The following is a 17707-nucleotide window of genomic DNA, read 5'->3' as shown; positions in this document are numbered from 1 at the left end:
CACACTTTATTTAATACACAAAGTTATTAAAAATATTGTATTAAATGACCTTCAGGCTGTGTGTATAAGGTGTATATGAAACATAAATTAATTGTGTTAATGTACACACACTTTGTTTAATGCACAAATGTATTAAAAATATTAGCTAAAATGACCTTCAGGCTGTGTGTATAAGGTGTATATGTAACATAAATGCATTCTGTGCTTAGACTTGGGTCCCATCACCATGATATCTCATAATGGTATGCAGTTATTCCAAAATACGGAAAAATCCCATATCCAAAATACTTCTGGTCCCAAGCATTTTGGATAAGGGATACTCAACCTGTATTTTATTTTAGTGCCCCAGTGATGTTTTTAGTGAATTAAAAGAACAGATCACTGGTCCAAGTCCATGAAGGGACTACCTCCACTGCATGCTGGTACCTTAAGCCCTGGACTAGAGATTCACCTTCATTTTCCGTGTGTGAAGCTTCTCCTCCTTCAAGTGCTCTCGCAAGATTTCTCGATGCGTCACCTCTTGCTCTTGGGCGAACTCGCAAAGCGTGTACTTCCGGACAGAATTGTGGTGCTGGGCCATTCCCAAAGAGCTGCCCCCTTGGCTCGGAACGCTGGTGAATCCTTGGCGGCGGGAGAAGTAGTATACAGTCACCTGGTCGAAGCGCACATTCTTTTGTCTCAAGAGTTTCTGTCGCTTCAGGATGGATGTTGCTAAGTATAAGAGAGTTCATATCAGTTATTTGTGATTACAGAGTAGATTTTACAAACATATTCTACAGTATTTAGCCCTAATTTACAGATTAAGAAGTAGATTGCACATTTACACATTAAGGAGTAGATCCTTAAAAGACAAGATTTGGTATTCGGCCTTGATGGGAGTATATTACCTCCTTTCTTCAGGACTGAGTGGACAAATTCCATATAACCTGGGGTCCCTGGTACTCTTATTTTAATAGACTGCCTAAGGATATGTGATCTCCATCATGAGAATAAAACCAGGATAATTTCACTGGGATAGGTACCATTTTCTATGCTTTTTTTCCCAGACACTGAGGGGGTGATTCATTAAGGATCGCATAAATGATCTTTACTGCATTTCCCCGATGTTAGGCTCCTGCGAACGCGCAGGACCAGTTCTGCGCATTTGCAGAATGGGTCATGTGATTGCAGCGCAGGTATGCGTGATGGTCGCGATGTCCACCTGATATGCGATTGCATCGCAAATACAGGGAGGAGGTGGTGCTATGGACTGCAAATGCGCATTAACAACCCTTAAGGAATCAGGCTTGAGTGTGGTAAATGTTGCCTGTCTTCCCACCCACTTTCATCTTTACTCTTCCCTATTTTTAATTCTCTCTTTACCTATAAATTGTAAGCTTGCGAGCAGGGCCTTCCTACCTCTATGACAGTCTATTATTACCTGGTTTTGTTTTTTCACTGTTGTTTCCAATTGTTTTTTTTTTATGTTATCTCTCTTTCCAAATGGCAAAGCGCAATGGGATTTGCTGCGCTATATAACAAACTCAATAAATACTTGTCATGACGCTTTAATACACAAAGAATCTTTACACATGAAAATTGCAGTCTGACAAATTTTTATTATATTTATATAATATTCTGTTTTGAATTTATGTTCAACATTGTACAAGTTATGCAAATGTCTGAATATGCTTGTCACTTGCCGACTGTTTCGATAAAGAGATTTAAAACAAACAAAAAAAAATAAGAATTTACTCACCGGTAATTCTATTTCTCGTAGTCCGTAGTGGATGCTGGGTACTCCGTAAGGACCATGGGAATAGACGGGCTCCGCAGGAGACTGGGCACTCTTAAAAGAAAGATTAGGTACTATATCTGGTGTGCACTGGCTCCTCCCTCTATGCCCCTCCTCCAGACCTCAGTTAGGGAAACTGTGCCCGGAAGAGCTGACATTACTAGGAAAGGATTTGGAATCCAGGGTAAGACTCATACCAGCCACACCAATCACACCGTACAACTTGTGATAACTATACCCAGTTAACAGTATGAACAACAACTGAGCCTCATTCAACAGATGGCTCATAACAATAACCCTATAGTTAAGCAATAACTATATACATGTATTGCAGAAAGTCCGCACTTGGGACGGGCTCCCAGCATCCACTACGGACTACAAGAAATAGAATTACCGGTGAGTAAATTCTTATTTTCTCTGACGTCCTAGTGGATGCTGGGTACTCCATAAGGACCATGGGGATTATACCAAAGCTCCCAAACGGGCGGGAGAGTGCGGATGACTCTGCAGCACCGAATGAGCAAACTCAAGGTCCTCCTCAGCCAGGGTATCAAACTTGTAGAATTTTGCAAAAGTGTTTGATCCCGACCAAGTAGCAGCTCGGCAAAGTTGTAAAGCCGAGACCCCTCGGGCAGCCGCCCAAGAAGAGCCCACCTTCATCGTGGAATGGGCTTTTACAGATTTAGGATGCGGCAGTCCAGCCGCAGAATGTGCAAGTTGAATCGTGCTACAGATCCAGCGAGCAATAGTCTGCTTTGAAGCAGGAGCACCCAGCTTGTTGGGTGCATGCAGCATAAACAGCGAGTCAGTTTTCCTGACTCTAGCCGTCCTGGAAACATAGATTTTCAGGGCCTGGACTACGTCCAGCAACTTGGAATCCTCTAAGTCCCGAGTAGCCGCAGGCACCACAATAGGTTGGTTCAAATGAAACGCTGATACCACCTTAGGGAGAAATTGGGGACGAGTCCTCAATTCTGCCCTGTCCATTTGGAAAATCAGATATGGGCTTTTACAGGACAAAGCCGCCAATTCTGACACACGCCTAGCTGAGGCCAAGGCCAACAGCATGACTACCTTCCACGTGAGATACTTCAACTCCACGGTCTGAAGTGGCTCAAACCAATGTGATTTTAGGAAATCCAACACAACGTTGAGATCCCAAGGTGCCACTGGAGGCACAAAAGGGGGCTGAATACGCAGCACTCCCTTAACAAACGTCTGAACTTCAGGCAGTGACGCCAGTTCTTTTTGAAAGAAAATAGACAGGGCCGAAATCTGGACTTTAATGGATCCCAATTTAAGGCCCATAGTTACTCCTGACTGTAGGAAGTGCAGAAATTGACCCAGCTGAAATTCCTCTGTTGGGGCCTTCCTGGCCTCACACCAAGCAACATATTTTCGCCATATGCGGTGATAATGTTTTGCTGTCACATCTTTCCTAGCTTTAATCAGCGTAGGAATGACTTCATCCGGAATGCCCTTTTCCATTAGGATCCGGCGTTCAACCGCCATGCCGTCAAACGCAGCCGCGGTAAGTCTTGGAACAGACAGGGCCCCTGCTGTAGCAGGTCCTGTCGGAGCGGCAGAGGCCAAGGGTTCTCTGAGATCATTTCTTGTAGTTCCGGGTACCAAGTTCTTCTTGGCCAATCCGGAACGATGAGTATAGTTCTTACTCCTCTCTTTCTTATTATCCTCAGTACCTTTGGTATGAGAGGAAGAGGAGGGAACACATAAACCGACTGGTACACCCACAGTGTCACTAGAGCGTCCACAGCTATCGCCTGAGGGTCCCTTGACCTGGCGCAATATCTTTTTAGCTTTTTGTTGAGGCGGGACGCCATCATGTCCACCTGTGGCCTTTCTAAATGATTTACAATCAGCTTGAAGACTTCTGGATGAAGTCCCCACTCTCCCGGGTGGAGGTCGTGCCTGCTGAGGAAGTCTGCTTCCCAGTTGTCCACTCCCGGAATGAACACTGCTGACAGTGCTAGCACGTGATTCTCCGCCCATCGAAGAATCCTTGTGGCTTCTGCCATCGCCATCCTGCTTCTTGTGCCGCCCTGTCGGTTTACATGGGCGACCGCCGTGATGTTGTCTGACTGAATCAGCACCGGCTGGTTTTGAAGCAGGGTTACTGCTTGACTCAGGGCATTGTAAATGGCCCTTAGTTCCAGAATATTTATGTGTAGGGAAGTCTCCTGACTCGACCACTGTCCTTGGAAGCTTCTTCCCTGAGTGACTGCCCCCCAACCTCGGAGGCTTGCATCCGTGGTCACCAGGACCCAGTCCTGAATGCCAAATCTGCGGCCCTCGAGAAGATGAGCACTCTGCAGCCACCACAGCAGAGACACCCTGGCCCTCGGGGACAGGGTGATCAACCGATGCATCTGAAGATGCGATCCGGACCACTTGTCTAACAGATCCCACTGAAAGATCCTTACATGGAACCTGCCGAAGGGAATTGCTTCGTAAGAAGCTACCATCTTTCCCAGGACTCGCGTGCAGTGATGCACCGACACCTGTTTTGGTTTCAGGAGGTCCCTGACCAGAGATGACAATTTCCAGGGCCTTCTCCTCCGGGAGAAACACCTTCTTCTGATCTGTGTCCAGAATCATGCCCAAGAACAGCAGATGCGTCGTAGGAATCAGCTGCGACTTTGGGATATTCAGAATCCAGACGTGCTGTTGTAGCACTTCCCGAGATAGTGCTACTCCGACTAACAACTGCTCCTTGGACCTCGCCTTTATAAGTAGATCGTCCAAGTATGGGATAATTATAACTCCCTTCTTTCGAAGGAGTATCATCATTTCGGCCATTACCTTGGTAAATACCCTCGGTGCCGTGGACAGACCAAACGGCAACGTCTGGAATTGGTAATGACAGTCCTGTACCACAAACCTGAGGTACTCCTGGTGAGGGGGGTAAATGGGGACGTGTAGGTAAGCATCCTTGATGTCCAGTGACACCATAAAATCCCCCTCTTCCAGGCTTGCAATAACCGCCCTGAGCGATTCCATTTTGAACTTGAACTTCCTTATATAAGTGTTCAAGGATTTCAAATTTAGAATGGGTCTCACCGAACCGTCTGGTTTCGGTGCCACAAACATTGTGGAATAGTAACCCCGTCCCTGTTGAAGGAGGGGAACTTTGATTATCACCTGCTGAAGGTACAGCTTGTGAATTGCCGCCAGTACTACCTCCCTTTCCTTGGGAGCAGCTGGCAAGGCTAATTTGAGGTAACGGCGAGGGGGCGACGCCTCGAACTCCAGCTTGTATCCCTGAGATACCACTTGTAGAACCCAGAGATCCACCTGTGAGCGAACCCACTGGTCGCTGAAGTTCCGGAGACGCGCCCCCACCGCACCTGGCTCCACCAGTGGAGCCCCAGCGTCATGCGGTGGACTTAGTGGAAGCAGGGGAGGATTTCTGTTCCTGGGAACTGGCTGTCTGGTGCAGCTTTTTCCCTCTACCCCTGCCTCTGGGCATAAAGGACGCGCCTCTGACCCGCTTGCCTTTCTGAGGCCGAAAGGACTGTACTTGATAATACGGTGCTTTCTTAGGCTGTGAGGGAACCTGAGGTAAAAAAGTCGACTTCCCAGCTGTTGCTGTGGATACGAGGTCCGAGAGACCGTCCCCAAACAATTCCTCACCCTTATAAGGCAAAACCTCCATGTGCCTTTTAGAATCAGCATCACCTGTCCATTGCCGAGTCCATAATACTCTCCTGGCAGAAATGGACATTGCATTAATTCTAGATGCCAGCCGGCAAATGTTCCTCTGTGCATCCCTCATATATAAGACGACGTCTTTAATATGCTCTATGGTTAGCAAAATAGTATCCCTGTCCAGGGAATCAATGTTATCTGACAGGGAATCAGACCAAGCAGCTGCAGCACTACACATCCATGCCGAAGCAATTGCAGGTCTCAGTATAGTACCTGAGTGTGTATATACAGACTTCAGGATAGCCTCCTGCTTTCTATCTGCAGGCTCCTTTAAGGCGGCCGTATCCTGAGACGACAGTGCCACCTTTTTTGATAAGCGTGTGAGCGCCTTGTCCACCCTAGGGGATGTTTCCCAACGTAGCCTGTCCGTTGGCGGGAAAGGGTACGCCATCAGTAACCTCTTAGAAATCACTAATTTCTTATCTGGGGAACACCACGCTTCTTCACACAATTCATTTAACTCATCAGATGGGGGAAAAGTCACTGGCTGCTTTTTCTCCCCAAACATAATACCCTTTTTAGTGGTAAGCGGGTTAATGTCAGAAATGTGCAACACATTTTTCATTGCCGTAATCATGCATCGGATGGCCCTTGTGGACTGTACATTTGTCTCATCCTCGTCTACACTGGAGTCAGACTCCGTGTCGACATCTGTGTCTGCCATCTGAGGTAGCGGGCGTTTTTGAGCCCCTGATGGCCTCTGAGATGCCTGGACAGGCGCGGGCTGAGATGCCGGCTGTCCCAAAGCTGCGTCATCGAACCTTTAATGCAAGGAGTTGACACTGTCGGTTAATACCTTCCACATATCCATCCACTCTGGTGTCGGCCCCGCAGGGGGCGACATCACACTTATCGGCACCTGCTCCGCCTCCACGTAAGCGTCCTCCTCAAACATGTCGACACAGCTGTACCGACACACCGCACACACACACACAGGGAATGCTCTGACTGAGGACAGGACCCCACAGAGTCCTTTGGGGAGACAGAGAGGGAGTATGCCAGCACACACCAGAGCGCTATATAACAGAGGGATTTACACTAACAGAAAGTGAATTTTCCCCCAATAGCTGCTTATATCACCTTTTGCGCCTAAATTTATGTGCCCCCCCTCTCTTTTTTACCCTTCTCGTAGTGTATACTGCAGGGGAGAGCCTGGGGAGCGTCCTTCCAGCGGAGCTGTGAAGAGAAAATGGCGCTGGCTGTGCTGAGGAAGATAGCCCCGCCCCTTCAGCGGCGGGTTCTCCCGCTTTTTTAATAATATTTATGGCGGGGGATTAGGCACATATACAGTTTATAACTGTATTATGTGCATTTTGCCAAAATGGTATACATATTGCAGCCCAGGGCGCCCCCCCCCAGCGCCCTGCACCCACCAGTGACCGGAGCGTGTGGTGTGCTGTGGGAGCAATGGTGCACAGCTGCAGTGCTGTGCGCTACCTTATTGAAGACTGGAGTCTTCAGCCGCCGATTTTCTCCTGGTTCTTCCGTCTTCTGGCTCTGCAAGGGGGGCGGCGGCGCGGCTCCGGGAACGGACGATCGAGGTCGGGCCCTGTGTTCGATCCCTTTGGAGCTAATGGTGTCCAGTAGCCTTAGAAGCACAAGCTAGCTGCAAGCAGGTAGGTTTGCTTCTCTCCCCTCAGTCCCTCGTAGCAGTGAGTGTGTTGCCAGCAGATCTCACTGAAAATAAAAAACCTAACAAATACTTTCTTTTTCTAGTAAGCTTAGGAGAGCCCACTAGGTGCATCCAGCTCTGGCCGGGCACAGATTCTAACTGAGGTCTGGAGGAGGGGCATAGAGGGAGGAGCCAGTGCACACCAGATATAGTACCTAATCTTTCTTTTAAGAGTGCCCAGTCTCCTGCGGAGCCCGTCTATTCCTATGGTCCTTACGGAGTACCCAGCATCCACTAGGACGTCAGATAAATGAAATTAAATATATATATATATATATATATATATATATATATATATATATACATACACATACACATACATATACATACATACACATACATACATATATACACAGGAGTAGATTTACTAGAGCTTCTAAACCTGGGTACACACTAGACAATGTGTGTATCCAGCAACATCTGCATACACACTTGCCGATTCCGGCGGCAGCAGCCATGCTGTATTCGGCAGCATGGCCCTCACTAGCAATGTCTTTCGTCGGTCCTGAAAGTAGAGCCAACGACACGCGGGAGCGTCCATGGTCAGCGTCATAGTGGGTACACCGTAGACGATGTGCCCAATATGTTGGTCCGAGCCACCGCATTGGACGACATCTTATCTGCTAGATGCATCATCGCTTGGAGAGTGATAAAATGGAGAGTGATAAATGACCAGCCAATGAGCTCCTAACTTTCATTTTCTAAACAGGGCCTGTGACATGGCAGTTAGAAGCTGATTGGCTGGTACTTTTTCTCTCGCCAATATATCACTCTACAAGCGATGATGTATCTAGCCCCTAATGTGTACCCAGCTTAAAAGTGAATAGTGGTGCTGTTGTACAAAGCAACCAATTAGATCCTCTCTCATTTTCTAGGCTGCAATAGAGAAATTACCTAAGCTGATTGGTTGCTACAGGCAACACTGCCTATATTCATGTTTAGAAGCTTTAGTAAAACTGACCTGTAAAACATGGTGAATGTTCTCAGAAAGTGCAAGCTCAGTAAGTAATAATAACAAGCGTGTTAAAACGACAAGCCTAGTAAGCCAAAAAGAGTATTTTACACAATAGCAAATTGGCAATGACATCTATAACTTCCCCAGGGCATACATTAAGTAAATAACACACCCTATGCTACACGTGTGGAGTGTGCAGCCTTGCGGAATGTGTGGAGATAGTATACACAAAACCCGAACCTTTAATTAGAGATGAGCGCCTGAAATTTTTCGGGTTTTGTGTTTTGGTTTTGGGTTCGGTTCCGCGGCCGTGTTTTGGGTTCGAACGCGTTTTGGCAAAACCTCACCGAATTTTTTTTGTCGGATTCGGGTGTGTTTTGGATTCGGGTGTTTTTTTCAAAAAACACTAAAAAACAGCTTAAATCATAGAATTTGGGGGTCATTTTGATCCCAAAGTATTATTAACCTCAAAAACCATAATTTACACTCATTTTCAGTCTATTCTGAATACCTCACATCTCACAATATTATTTTTAGTCCTAAAATTTGCACCGAGGTCGCTGTGTGAGTAAGATAAGCGACCCTAGTGGCCGACACAAACACCGGGCCCATCTAGGAGTGGCACTGCAGTGTCACGCAGGATGTCCCTTCCAAAAAACCCTCCCCAAACAGCACATGACGCAAAGAAAAAAAGAGGCGCAATGAGGTAGCTGTGTGAGTAAGATTAGCGACCCTAGTGGCCGACACAAACACCGGGCCCATCTAGGAGTGGCACTGCAGTGTCACGCAGGATGGCCCTTCCAAAAAACCCTCCCCAAACAGCACATGACGCAAAGAAAAAAAGAGGCGCAATGAGGTAGCTGTGTGAGTAAGATTAGCGACCCTAGTGGCCGACACAAACACCGGGCCCATCTAGGAGTGGCACTGCAGTGTCACGCAGGCTGTCCCTTCCAAAAAACCCTCCCCAAACAGCACATGACGCAAAGAAAAAAAGAGGCGCAATGAGGTAGCTGTGTGTGAGTAAGATTAGCGACCCTAGTGGCCGACACAAACACCGGGCCCATCTAGGAGTGGCACTGCAGTGTCACGCAGGATGTCCCTTCCAAAAAACCCTCCCCAAACAGCACATGACGCAAAGAAAAAAAGAGGCGCAATGAGGTAGCTGACTGTGTGAGTAAGATTAGCGACCCTAGTGGCCGGCACAAACACCGGGCCCATTTAGGAGTGGCACTGCAGTGTCACGCAGGATGTCCCTTCCAAAAAACCCTCCCCAATCAGCACATGATGCAAAGAAAAAGAAAAGAAAAAAGAGGTGCAAGATGGAATTGTCCTTGGGCCCTCCCACCCACCCTTATGTTGTATAAACAAAACAGGACATGCACACTTTAACCAACCCATCATTTCAGTGACAGGGTCTGCCACACGACTGTGACTGATATGAGGGGTTGGTTTGGACCCCCCCAAAAAAGAAGCAATTAATCTCTCCTTGCACAAACTGGCTCTACAGAGGCAAGATGTCCACCTCATCATCACCCTCCGATATATCACCGTGTACATCCCCCTCCTCACAGATTATCAATTCGTCCCCACTGGAATCCACCATCTCAGCTCCCTGTGTACTTTGTGGAGGCAATTGCTGCTGGTCAATGTCTCCGCGGAGGAATTGATTATAATTCATTTTAATGAACATCATCTTCTCCACATTTTCTGGATGTAACCTCGTACGCCGATTGCTGACAAGGTGAGCGGCGGCACTAAACACTCTTTCGGAGTACACACTTGTGGGAGGGCAACTTAGGTAGAATAAAGCCAGTTTGTGCAAGGGCCTCCAAATTGCCTCTTTTTCCTGCCAGTATAAGTACGGACTGTGTGACGTGCCTACTTGGATGCGGTCACTCATATAATCCTCCACCATTCTATCAATGTTGAGAGAATCATATGCAGTGACAGTAGACGACATGTCCGTAATCGTTGTCAGGTCCTTCAGTCCGGACCAGATGTCAGCATCAGCAGTCGCTCCAGACTGCCCTGCCTCACCGCCAGCGGGTGGGCTCGGAATTCTTAGCCTTTTCCTCGCACCCCCAGTTGCGGGAGAATGTGAAGGAGGAGATGTTGACAGGTCGCGTTCCGCTTGACTTGACAATTTTGTCACCAGCAGGTCTTTCAACCCCAGCAGACTTGTGTCTGCCGGAAAGAGAGATCCAAGGTAGGCTTTAAATCTAGGATCGAGCACGGTGGCCAAAATGTAGTGCTCTGATTTCAACAGATTGACCACCCGTGAATCCTTGTTAAGCGAATTAAGGGCTCCATCCACAAGACCCACATGCCTAGCGGAATCGCTCCGTGTTAGCTCCTCCTTCAATGTCTCCAGCTTCTTCTGCAAAAGCCTAATGAGGGGAATGACCTGACTCAGGCTGGCAGTGTCTGAACTGACTTCACGTGTGGCAAGTTCAAAGGGCATCAGAACCTTGCACAACGTTGAAATCATTCTCCACTGCGCTTGAGACAGGTGCATTCCACCTACTATATCGTGCTCAATTGTATAGGCTTGAATGGCCTTTTGCTGCTCCTCCAACCTCTGAAGCATATAGAGGGTTGAATTCCACCTCGTTACCACTTCTTGCTTCAGATGATGGCAGGGCAGGTTCAGTAGTTTTTGGTGGTGCTCCAGTCTTCTGTACGTGGTGCCTGTACGCCGAAAGTGTCCCGCAATTCTTCTGGCCACCGACAGCATCTCTTGCACGCCCCTGTCGTTTTTTAAAAAATTCTGCACCACCAAATTCAAGGTATGTGCAAAACATGGGACGTGCTGGAATTTGCCCATATTTAATGCACACACAATATTGCTGGCGTTGTCCGATGCCACAAATCCACAGGAGAGTCCAATTGGGGTAAGCCATTCCGCGATGATCTTCCTCAGTTGCCGTAAGAGGTTTTCAGCTGTGTGCGTATTCTGGAAAGCGGTGATACAAAGCGTAGCCTGCCTAGGAAAGAGTTGGCGTTTGCGAGATGCTGCTACTGGTGCCGCCGCTGCTGTTCTTGCGGCGGGAGTCCATACATCTACCCAGTGGGCTGTCACAGTCATATAGTCCTGACCCTGCCCTGCTCCACTTGTCCACATGTCCGTGGTTAAGTGGACATTGGGTACAACTGCATTTTTTAGGACACTGGTGAGTCTTTTTCTGACGTCCGTGTACATTCTCGGTATCGCCTGCCTAGAGAAGTGGAACCTAGATGGTATTTGGTAACGGGGGCACACTGCCTCAATAAATTGTCTAGTTCCCTGTGAACTAACGGCGGATACCGGACGCACGTCTAACACCAACATAGTTGTCAAGGCCTCAGTTATCCGCTTTGCAGTAGGATGACTGCTGTGATATTTCATCTTCCTCGCAAAGGACTGTTGAACAGTCAATTGCTTACTGGAAGTAGTACAAGTGGGCTTACGACTTCCCCTCTGGGATGACCATCGACTCCCAGAGGCAACAACAGCAGCGCCAGCAGCAGTAGGCGTTACACGCAAGGATGCATCGGAGGAATCCCAGGCAGGAGAGGACTCGTCAGAATTGCCAGTGACATGGCCTGCAGGACTATTGGCATTCCTGGGGAAGGAGGAAATTGACACTGAGGGAGTTGGTGGGGTGGTTTGCGTGAGCTTGGTTACAAGAGGAAGGGATTTACTGGTCAGTGGACTGCTTCCGCTGTCACCCAAAGTTTTTGAACTTGTCACTGACTTATTATGAATGCGCTGCAGGTGACGTATAAGGGAGGATGTTCCGAGGTGGTTAACGTCCTTACCCCTACTTATTACAGCTTGACAAAGGGAACACACGGCTTGACACCTGTTGTCCGCATTTCTGGTGAAATACCTCCACACCGAAGAGCTGATTTTTTTGGTATTTTCACCTGGCATGTCAACGGCCATATTCCTCCCACGGACAACAGGTGTCTCCCCGGGTGCCTGACTTAAACAAACCACCTCACCATCAGAATCCTCCTGGTCAATTTCCTCCCCAGCGCCAGCAACACCCATATCCTCCTCATCCTGGTGTACTTCAACACTGACATCTTCAATCTGACTATCAGGAACTGGACTGCGGGTGCTCCTTCCAGCACTTGCAGGGGGCGTGCAAATGGTGGAAGGCGCATGCTCTTCACGTCCAGTGTTGGGAAGGTCAGGCATCGCAACCGACACAATTGGACTCTCCTTGTGGATTTGGGATTTCGAAGAATGCACAGTTCTTTGCTGTGCTGCTTTTGCCAGCTTGAGTCTTTTCATTTTTCTAGCGAGAGGCTGAGTGCTTCCATCCTCATGTGAAGCTGAACCACTAGCCATGAACATAGGCCAGGGCCTCAGCCGTTCCTTGCCACTCCGTGTCGTAAATGGCATATTGGCAAGTTTACGCTTCTCCTCCGACAATTTTATTTTAGGTTTTGGAGTCCTTTTTTTTCTGATATTTGGTGTTTTGGATTTGACATGCTCTGTACTATGACATTGGGCATCGGCCTTGGCAGACGACGTTGCTGGCATTTCATCGTCTCGGCCATGACTAGTGGCAGCAGCTTCAGCACGAGGTGGAAGTGGATCTTGATCTTTCCCTAATTTTGGAACCTCAACATTTTTGTTCTCCATATTTTAATAGTCACAACTAAAAGGCACCTCAGGTAAACAATGGAGATGGATACTAGTATACAATTATGGACTGCCTGCCGAGTGCAGACACAGAGGTAGCCACAGCCGTGAACTACCGTACTGTACTGTGTCTGCTGCTAATATAGACTGGTTGATAAAGAGATAGTATACTCGTAACTAGTATGTATGTATAAAGAAAGAAAGAAAAACCACGGTTAGGTGGTATATACAATTATGGACGGGCTGCCGAGTGCCGACACAGAGGTAGCCACAGCCGTGAACTACCGCACTGTACTGTGTCTGCTGCTAATATATAGACTGGTTGATAAAGAGATAGTATACTCGTAACTAGTATGTATGTATAAAGAAAGAAAAAAAAACCACGGTTAGGTGGTATATACAATTATGGACGGGCTGCCGAGTGCCGACACAGAGGTAGCCACAGCCGTGAACTACCGCACTGTACTGTGTCTGCTGCTAATATAGACTGGTTGATAAAGAGATAGTATACTCGTAACTAGTATGTATGTATAAAGAAAGAAAAAAAAACCACGGTTAGGTGGTATATACAATTATGGACGGGCTGCCGAGTGCCGACACAGAGGTAGCCACAGCCGTGAACTACCGCACTGTACTGTGTCTGCTGCTAATATAGACTGGTTGATAAAGAGATAGTATACTCGTAACTAGTATGTATGTATAAAGAAAGAAAAAAAAACCACGGTTAGGTGGTATATACAATTATGGACGGGCTGCCGAGTGCCGACACAGAGGTAGCCACAGCCGTGAACTACCGCACTGTACTGTGTCTGCTGCTAATATATAGACTGGTTGATAAAGAGATAGTATACTCGTAACTAGTATGTATATATAAAGAAAGAAAAAAAAACCACGGTTAGGTGGTATATACAATTATGGACGGGCTGCCGAGTGCCGACACAGAGGTAGCCACAGCCGTGAACTACCGCACTGTACTGTGTCTGCTGCTAATATATAGACTGGTTGATAAAGAGATAGTATACTCGTAACTAGTATGTATGTATAAAGAAAGAAAGAAAAACCACGGTTAGGTGGTATATACAATTATGGACGGGCTGCCGAGTGCCGACACAGAGGTAGCCACAGCCGTGAACTACCGCACTGTACTGTGTCTGCTGCTAATATAGACTGGTTGATAAAGAGATAGTATACTCGTAACTAGTATGTATGTATAAAGAAAGAAAAAAAAACCACGGTTAGGTGGTATATACAATTATGGACGGGCTGCCGAGTGCCGACACAGAGGTAGCCACAGCCGTGAACTACCGCACTGTACTGTGTCTGCTGCTAATATAGACTGGTTGATAAAGAGATAGTATACTCGTAACTAGTATGTATGTATAAAGAAAGAAAAAAAAACCACGGTTAGGTGGTATATACAATTATGGACGGGCTGCCGAGTGCCGACACAGAGGTAGCCACAGCCGTGAACTACCGCACTGTACTGTGTCTGCTGCTAATATAGACTGGTTGATAAAGAGATAGTATACTCGTAACTAGTATGACTATAAAGAAAGAAAAAAAAACCACGGTTAGGTGGTATATACAATTATGGACGGGCTGCCGAGTGCCGACACAGAGGTAGCCACAGCCGTGAACTACCGCACTGTACTGTGTCTGCTGCTAATATAGACTGGTTGATAAAGAGATAGTATACTACTAATATTATATATACTGGTGGTCAGGTCACTGGTCACTAGTCACACTGGCAGTGGCACTCCTGCAGCAAAAGTGTGCACTGTTTAATTTTAATATAATATTATGTACTCCTGGCTCCTGCTATAACCTATAACTGGCACTGCAGTGCTCCCCAGTCTCCCCCACAATTATAAGCTGTGTGAGCTGAGCACAGTCAGATATATATATACATTGATGCAGCACACTGGGCTGAGCAGTGCACACAGATATGGTATGTGACTGAGTCACTGTGTGTATCGTTTTTTTCAGGCAGAGAACGGATATATTAAATAAAACAAACAACTGCACTGTCTGGTGGTCACTGTGGTCGTCAGTCACTAAACTCTGCACTCTCTTCTACAGTATCACAGCCTCAGGTCAATCTCTCTCTCTCTCTCTCAACCCTAATCTAAATGGAGAGGACGCCAGCCACGTCCTCTCCCTATCAATCTCAATGCACGTGTGACAATGGCGGCGACGCGCGGCTCCTTATATAGAATCCGAGTCTCGCGAGAATCCGACAGCGTCATGATGACGTTCGGGCGCGCTCGGGTTAACCGAGCAAGGCGGGAGGATCCGAGTCTGCTCGGACCCGTGAAAAAAACATGAAGTTTGTGCGGGTTCGGATTCAGAGAAACCGAACCCGCTCATCTCTACCTTTAATAGGGTGACTTATGAGTCTCATGCAAATTTAAAATCAAAGTGATGCCACACAGTGTAAGCTACAACCCCCTTCATCTCTCACCTGATTGAGTGAACCTGACCGTCATATAGGTTGGTGTTCGGTCGGTGGCACTTGCTGCTTGAGTACATGCTGCTAACACTCCTTATCTGAGAGGGAAGTCCCGGAACACAGAGGGATATCGGATGTGCGGAGAGCCAGGATTGTCAAAACAAAGTGCTGCTAACCTGTCCTGCATGCGAATGAAGTTCTGCGAACATAGGCGCTCGCTCTAAGAGGCACCAAGGAGGTTCAAGACTGGACTTGATAGCACCTCAAATGTAGTTAAGTACAGACTGAGGTAAAGAAGTACCTGAAGGCGTGTGAGTAAACTGGTGCTACCAGAACTGTATAAAGGCAGAGAAGTGAGAAAAATTAACAATCCCACAATGCAAGAGTGTCAGCCCTTAAGCCAAGTAACACAACTGCCTTAATAACGTAAAAAATAAACAAATTTTTCCTGAAAAGGAGATGGCCTGGCGTACATCCAGCTAAACTCTGGTAACCGTACACCTGCACTTTACAAACACTGCTCTTTTCTTTTATCAATGACTGTACAGAGGCATCTGTTTCTAGTTTCCCCACAGAAGGCTGAGCCGGATTGCTGACACAGGATTACTACACAGATTGTCGTAATGAGAAATACAAGACCCACCTATAAAATTATTCTATTTACCCCTTCCAAAAGTCAATTTATTTTATATACAAGATCCAGAACAATAGAGAGAATAATCTTTTTAAGGTTGATATGATAATAAAAATGATAGGGTCCTAAGAACAGATGTTAATCATAACTGCTATTTATTGGCTATTAATAACCAACATGTTTGTGGAATCAGCTGAAGCAAAATGAAACCTGTCTGATAGGCAGAATTATGGTGTGCCCTCATGAGCGAGCGCCATTGTTCTGGAGTCCTCACATGTGTTCTGTTGGTAACTGTAAACGTATAACGGCAATGACGGAGTAACCTTACAACCAACAGTGGACTAAACTTCAGCGCAGGAAAGTACACAGACACACATTCTGTTCAATGCGGTTTATGTGCTTATAGCAGATAAACAAGATTTAACGTAACTAAGGCTAAGTACACATAAAGGTGATGTGTATTCCAGTATATTTACCGTACACACTGCCCGATCTGATGCACGACCACGCAATATATCAGTACATCCCACATTTATTTGCATGCAGTCATCAGTGGGGGTCAGCCCATCTGACGTGCAGCACATCAGATGGGACGACCCCGCTGATAGCGCACGTGAATGCGCGATTAAGTGTACACACTGATCAATATGGGCAATATATAGTTACGATTCGCATCAGAACGATATATCGTCCAATATATCGCCTAATGTGTACCACTCTTACATTCCTTATTAAAGCGTTTCTAAACTAAGAGCATTTTAAAATGCAAAACCCAAATGGTGCATTCTCTTGACAGCTACAAAGTCTTTGTTGCATCTGCTACATGCCGTGTAGCATATCCATCATTTTTCTGACATGAGGCTTAGTTACCAGGCAACCATGTATACAGTGCTGACTCAATGGCCAAATGTAATAGCCTGCAATTTGCGTGCACCATCGTGTTTTTTTACAAGATATCGGCTAGATTATAAAAGGTAATTTGTTTTGAAGGCAAAATCAATTTGGTTTTGAGATAACTCTAATGGCCACTTTAAACCTAGCAGCTATCTTGCAGGCTATTAAATTTGGGCCAGTGTTTGAGATGGTGAATGTGCCAGGATTCCTAAAAAAAAAAAAGTAGAAGTAGCCAAGAACTGATGCGAGACGAGAAGAGTGACGTGAACTAAATGCTGGTCTCCCACTTTTTCCTGCACACAACTTTATGACAATTAGCATCTACAGATGTGTCTGCATACATCTTTACTGCAGTCATGCCTAACAGCCCCTCTTTTCTATGGAAAATGCATCTTATTTGCAACACAGGGGAACTACGACGCATGAGGAGACTGATCAATTTGATATGACACTTGTATATCTGTGTGTGACTGACACCCTGAATCTGTACATGAAGTGCTACAATGTTGCAGCTGCAGCATTTTTCCAATACAAGTTCTGTTCTACTCTATACAAAGACTCCTTGTGTGCCCTAGGGTTATGGACCAATAGGTGGACAGTAAAAAGGTTGATACCAAATGGCTCAACATGCACAAGGTCAAAAGGTGGACACGGAAATGGTCGACATAAATTTTTATGGATTTCTTTTTTGTGTCAAATTATCCCTTTTAGCAAGTGGACACCCAAGTAGTGGACCACGTCCCCTCGCTTTAGGCAAGGTTACTATTCCCAATCGTAGTCCATGTGGATGGTAACGTATAAAAACAAAAACAAATAAAACTCACATCTAGCTATTTGTATTTCGTCCTGTGTCATGCATTTCAACAGGTTGACAATTTGGTGTCGACCTATCATCTGGATATCGCGTACCGCGTCCTAGTTGTATTGCAAATAACACATTTTCAACACAAAAATACCCCCGATTTTAGCA

The 17707-nt window shown here is 46.4% G+C and overlaps 1 protein-coding gene across 1 annotated transcript in view; it reads right to left on the bottom strand.

The window, feature by feature from the left end:
- CSRNP2 (cysteine and serine rich nuclear protein 2) overlaps window positions 1-17707 on the bottom strand; it is a 127309-nt gene that overhangs the window by 35991 nt on the left and 73611 nt on the right. Inside the window, exon 3 of the mRNA XM_063952291.1 lies at window positions 452-711. Within this exon, the coding sequence (XP_063808361.1) occupies window positions 452-711 (260 nt within the window). The remainder of the gene's footprint in view (window positions 1-451; window positions 712-17707) is intronic.

This window comes from Pseudophryne corroboree, chromosome 2 (assembly GCF_028390025.1).
Source record: "Pseudophryne corroboree isolate aPseCor3 chromosome 2, aPseCor3.hap2, whole genome shotgun sequence".
NCBI lineage: Eukaryota > Metazoa > Chordata > Amphibia > Anura > Myobatrachidae > Pseudophryne > Pseudophryne corroboree.
This window is presented reverse-complemented; position numbering and strand designations above follow the sequence as displayed.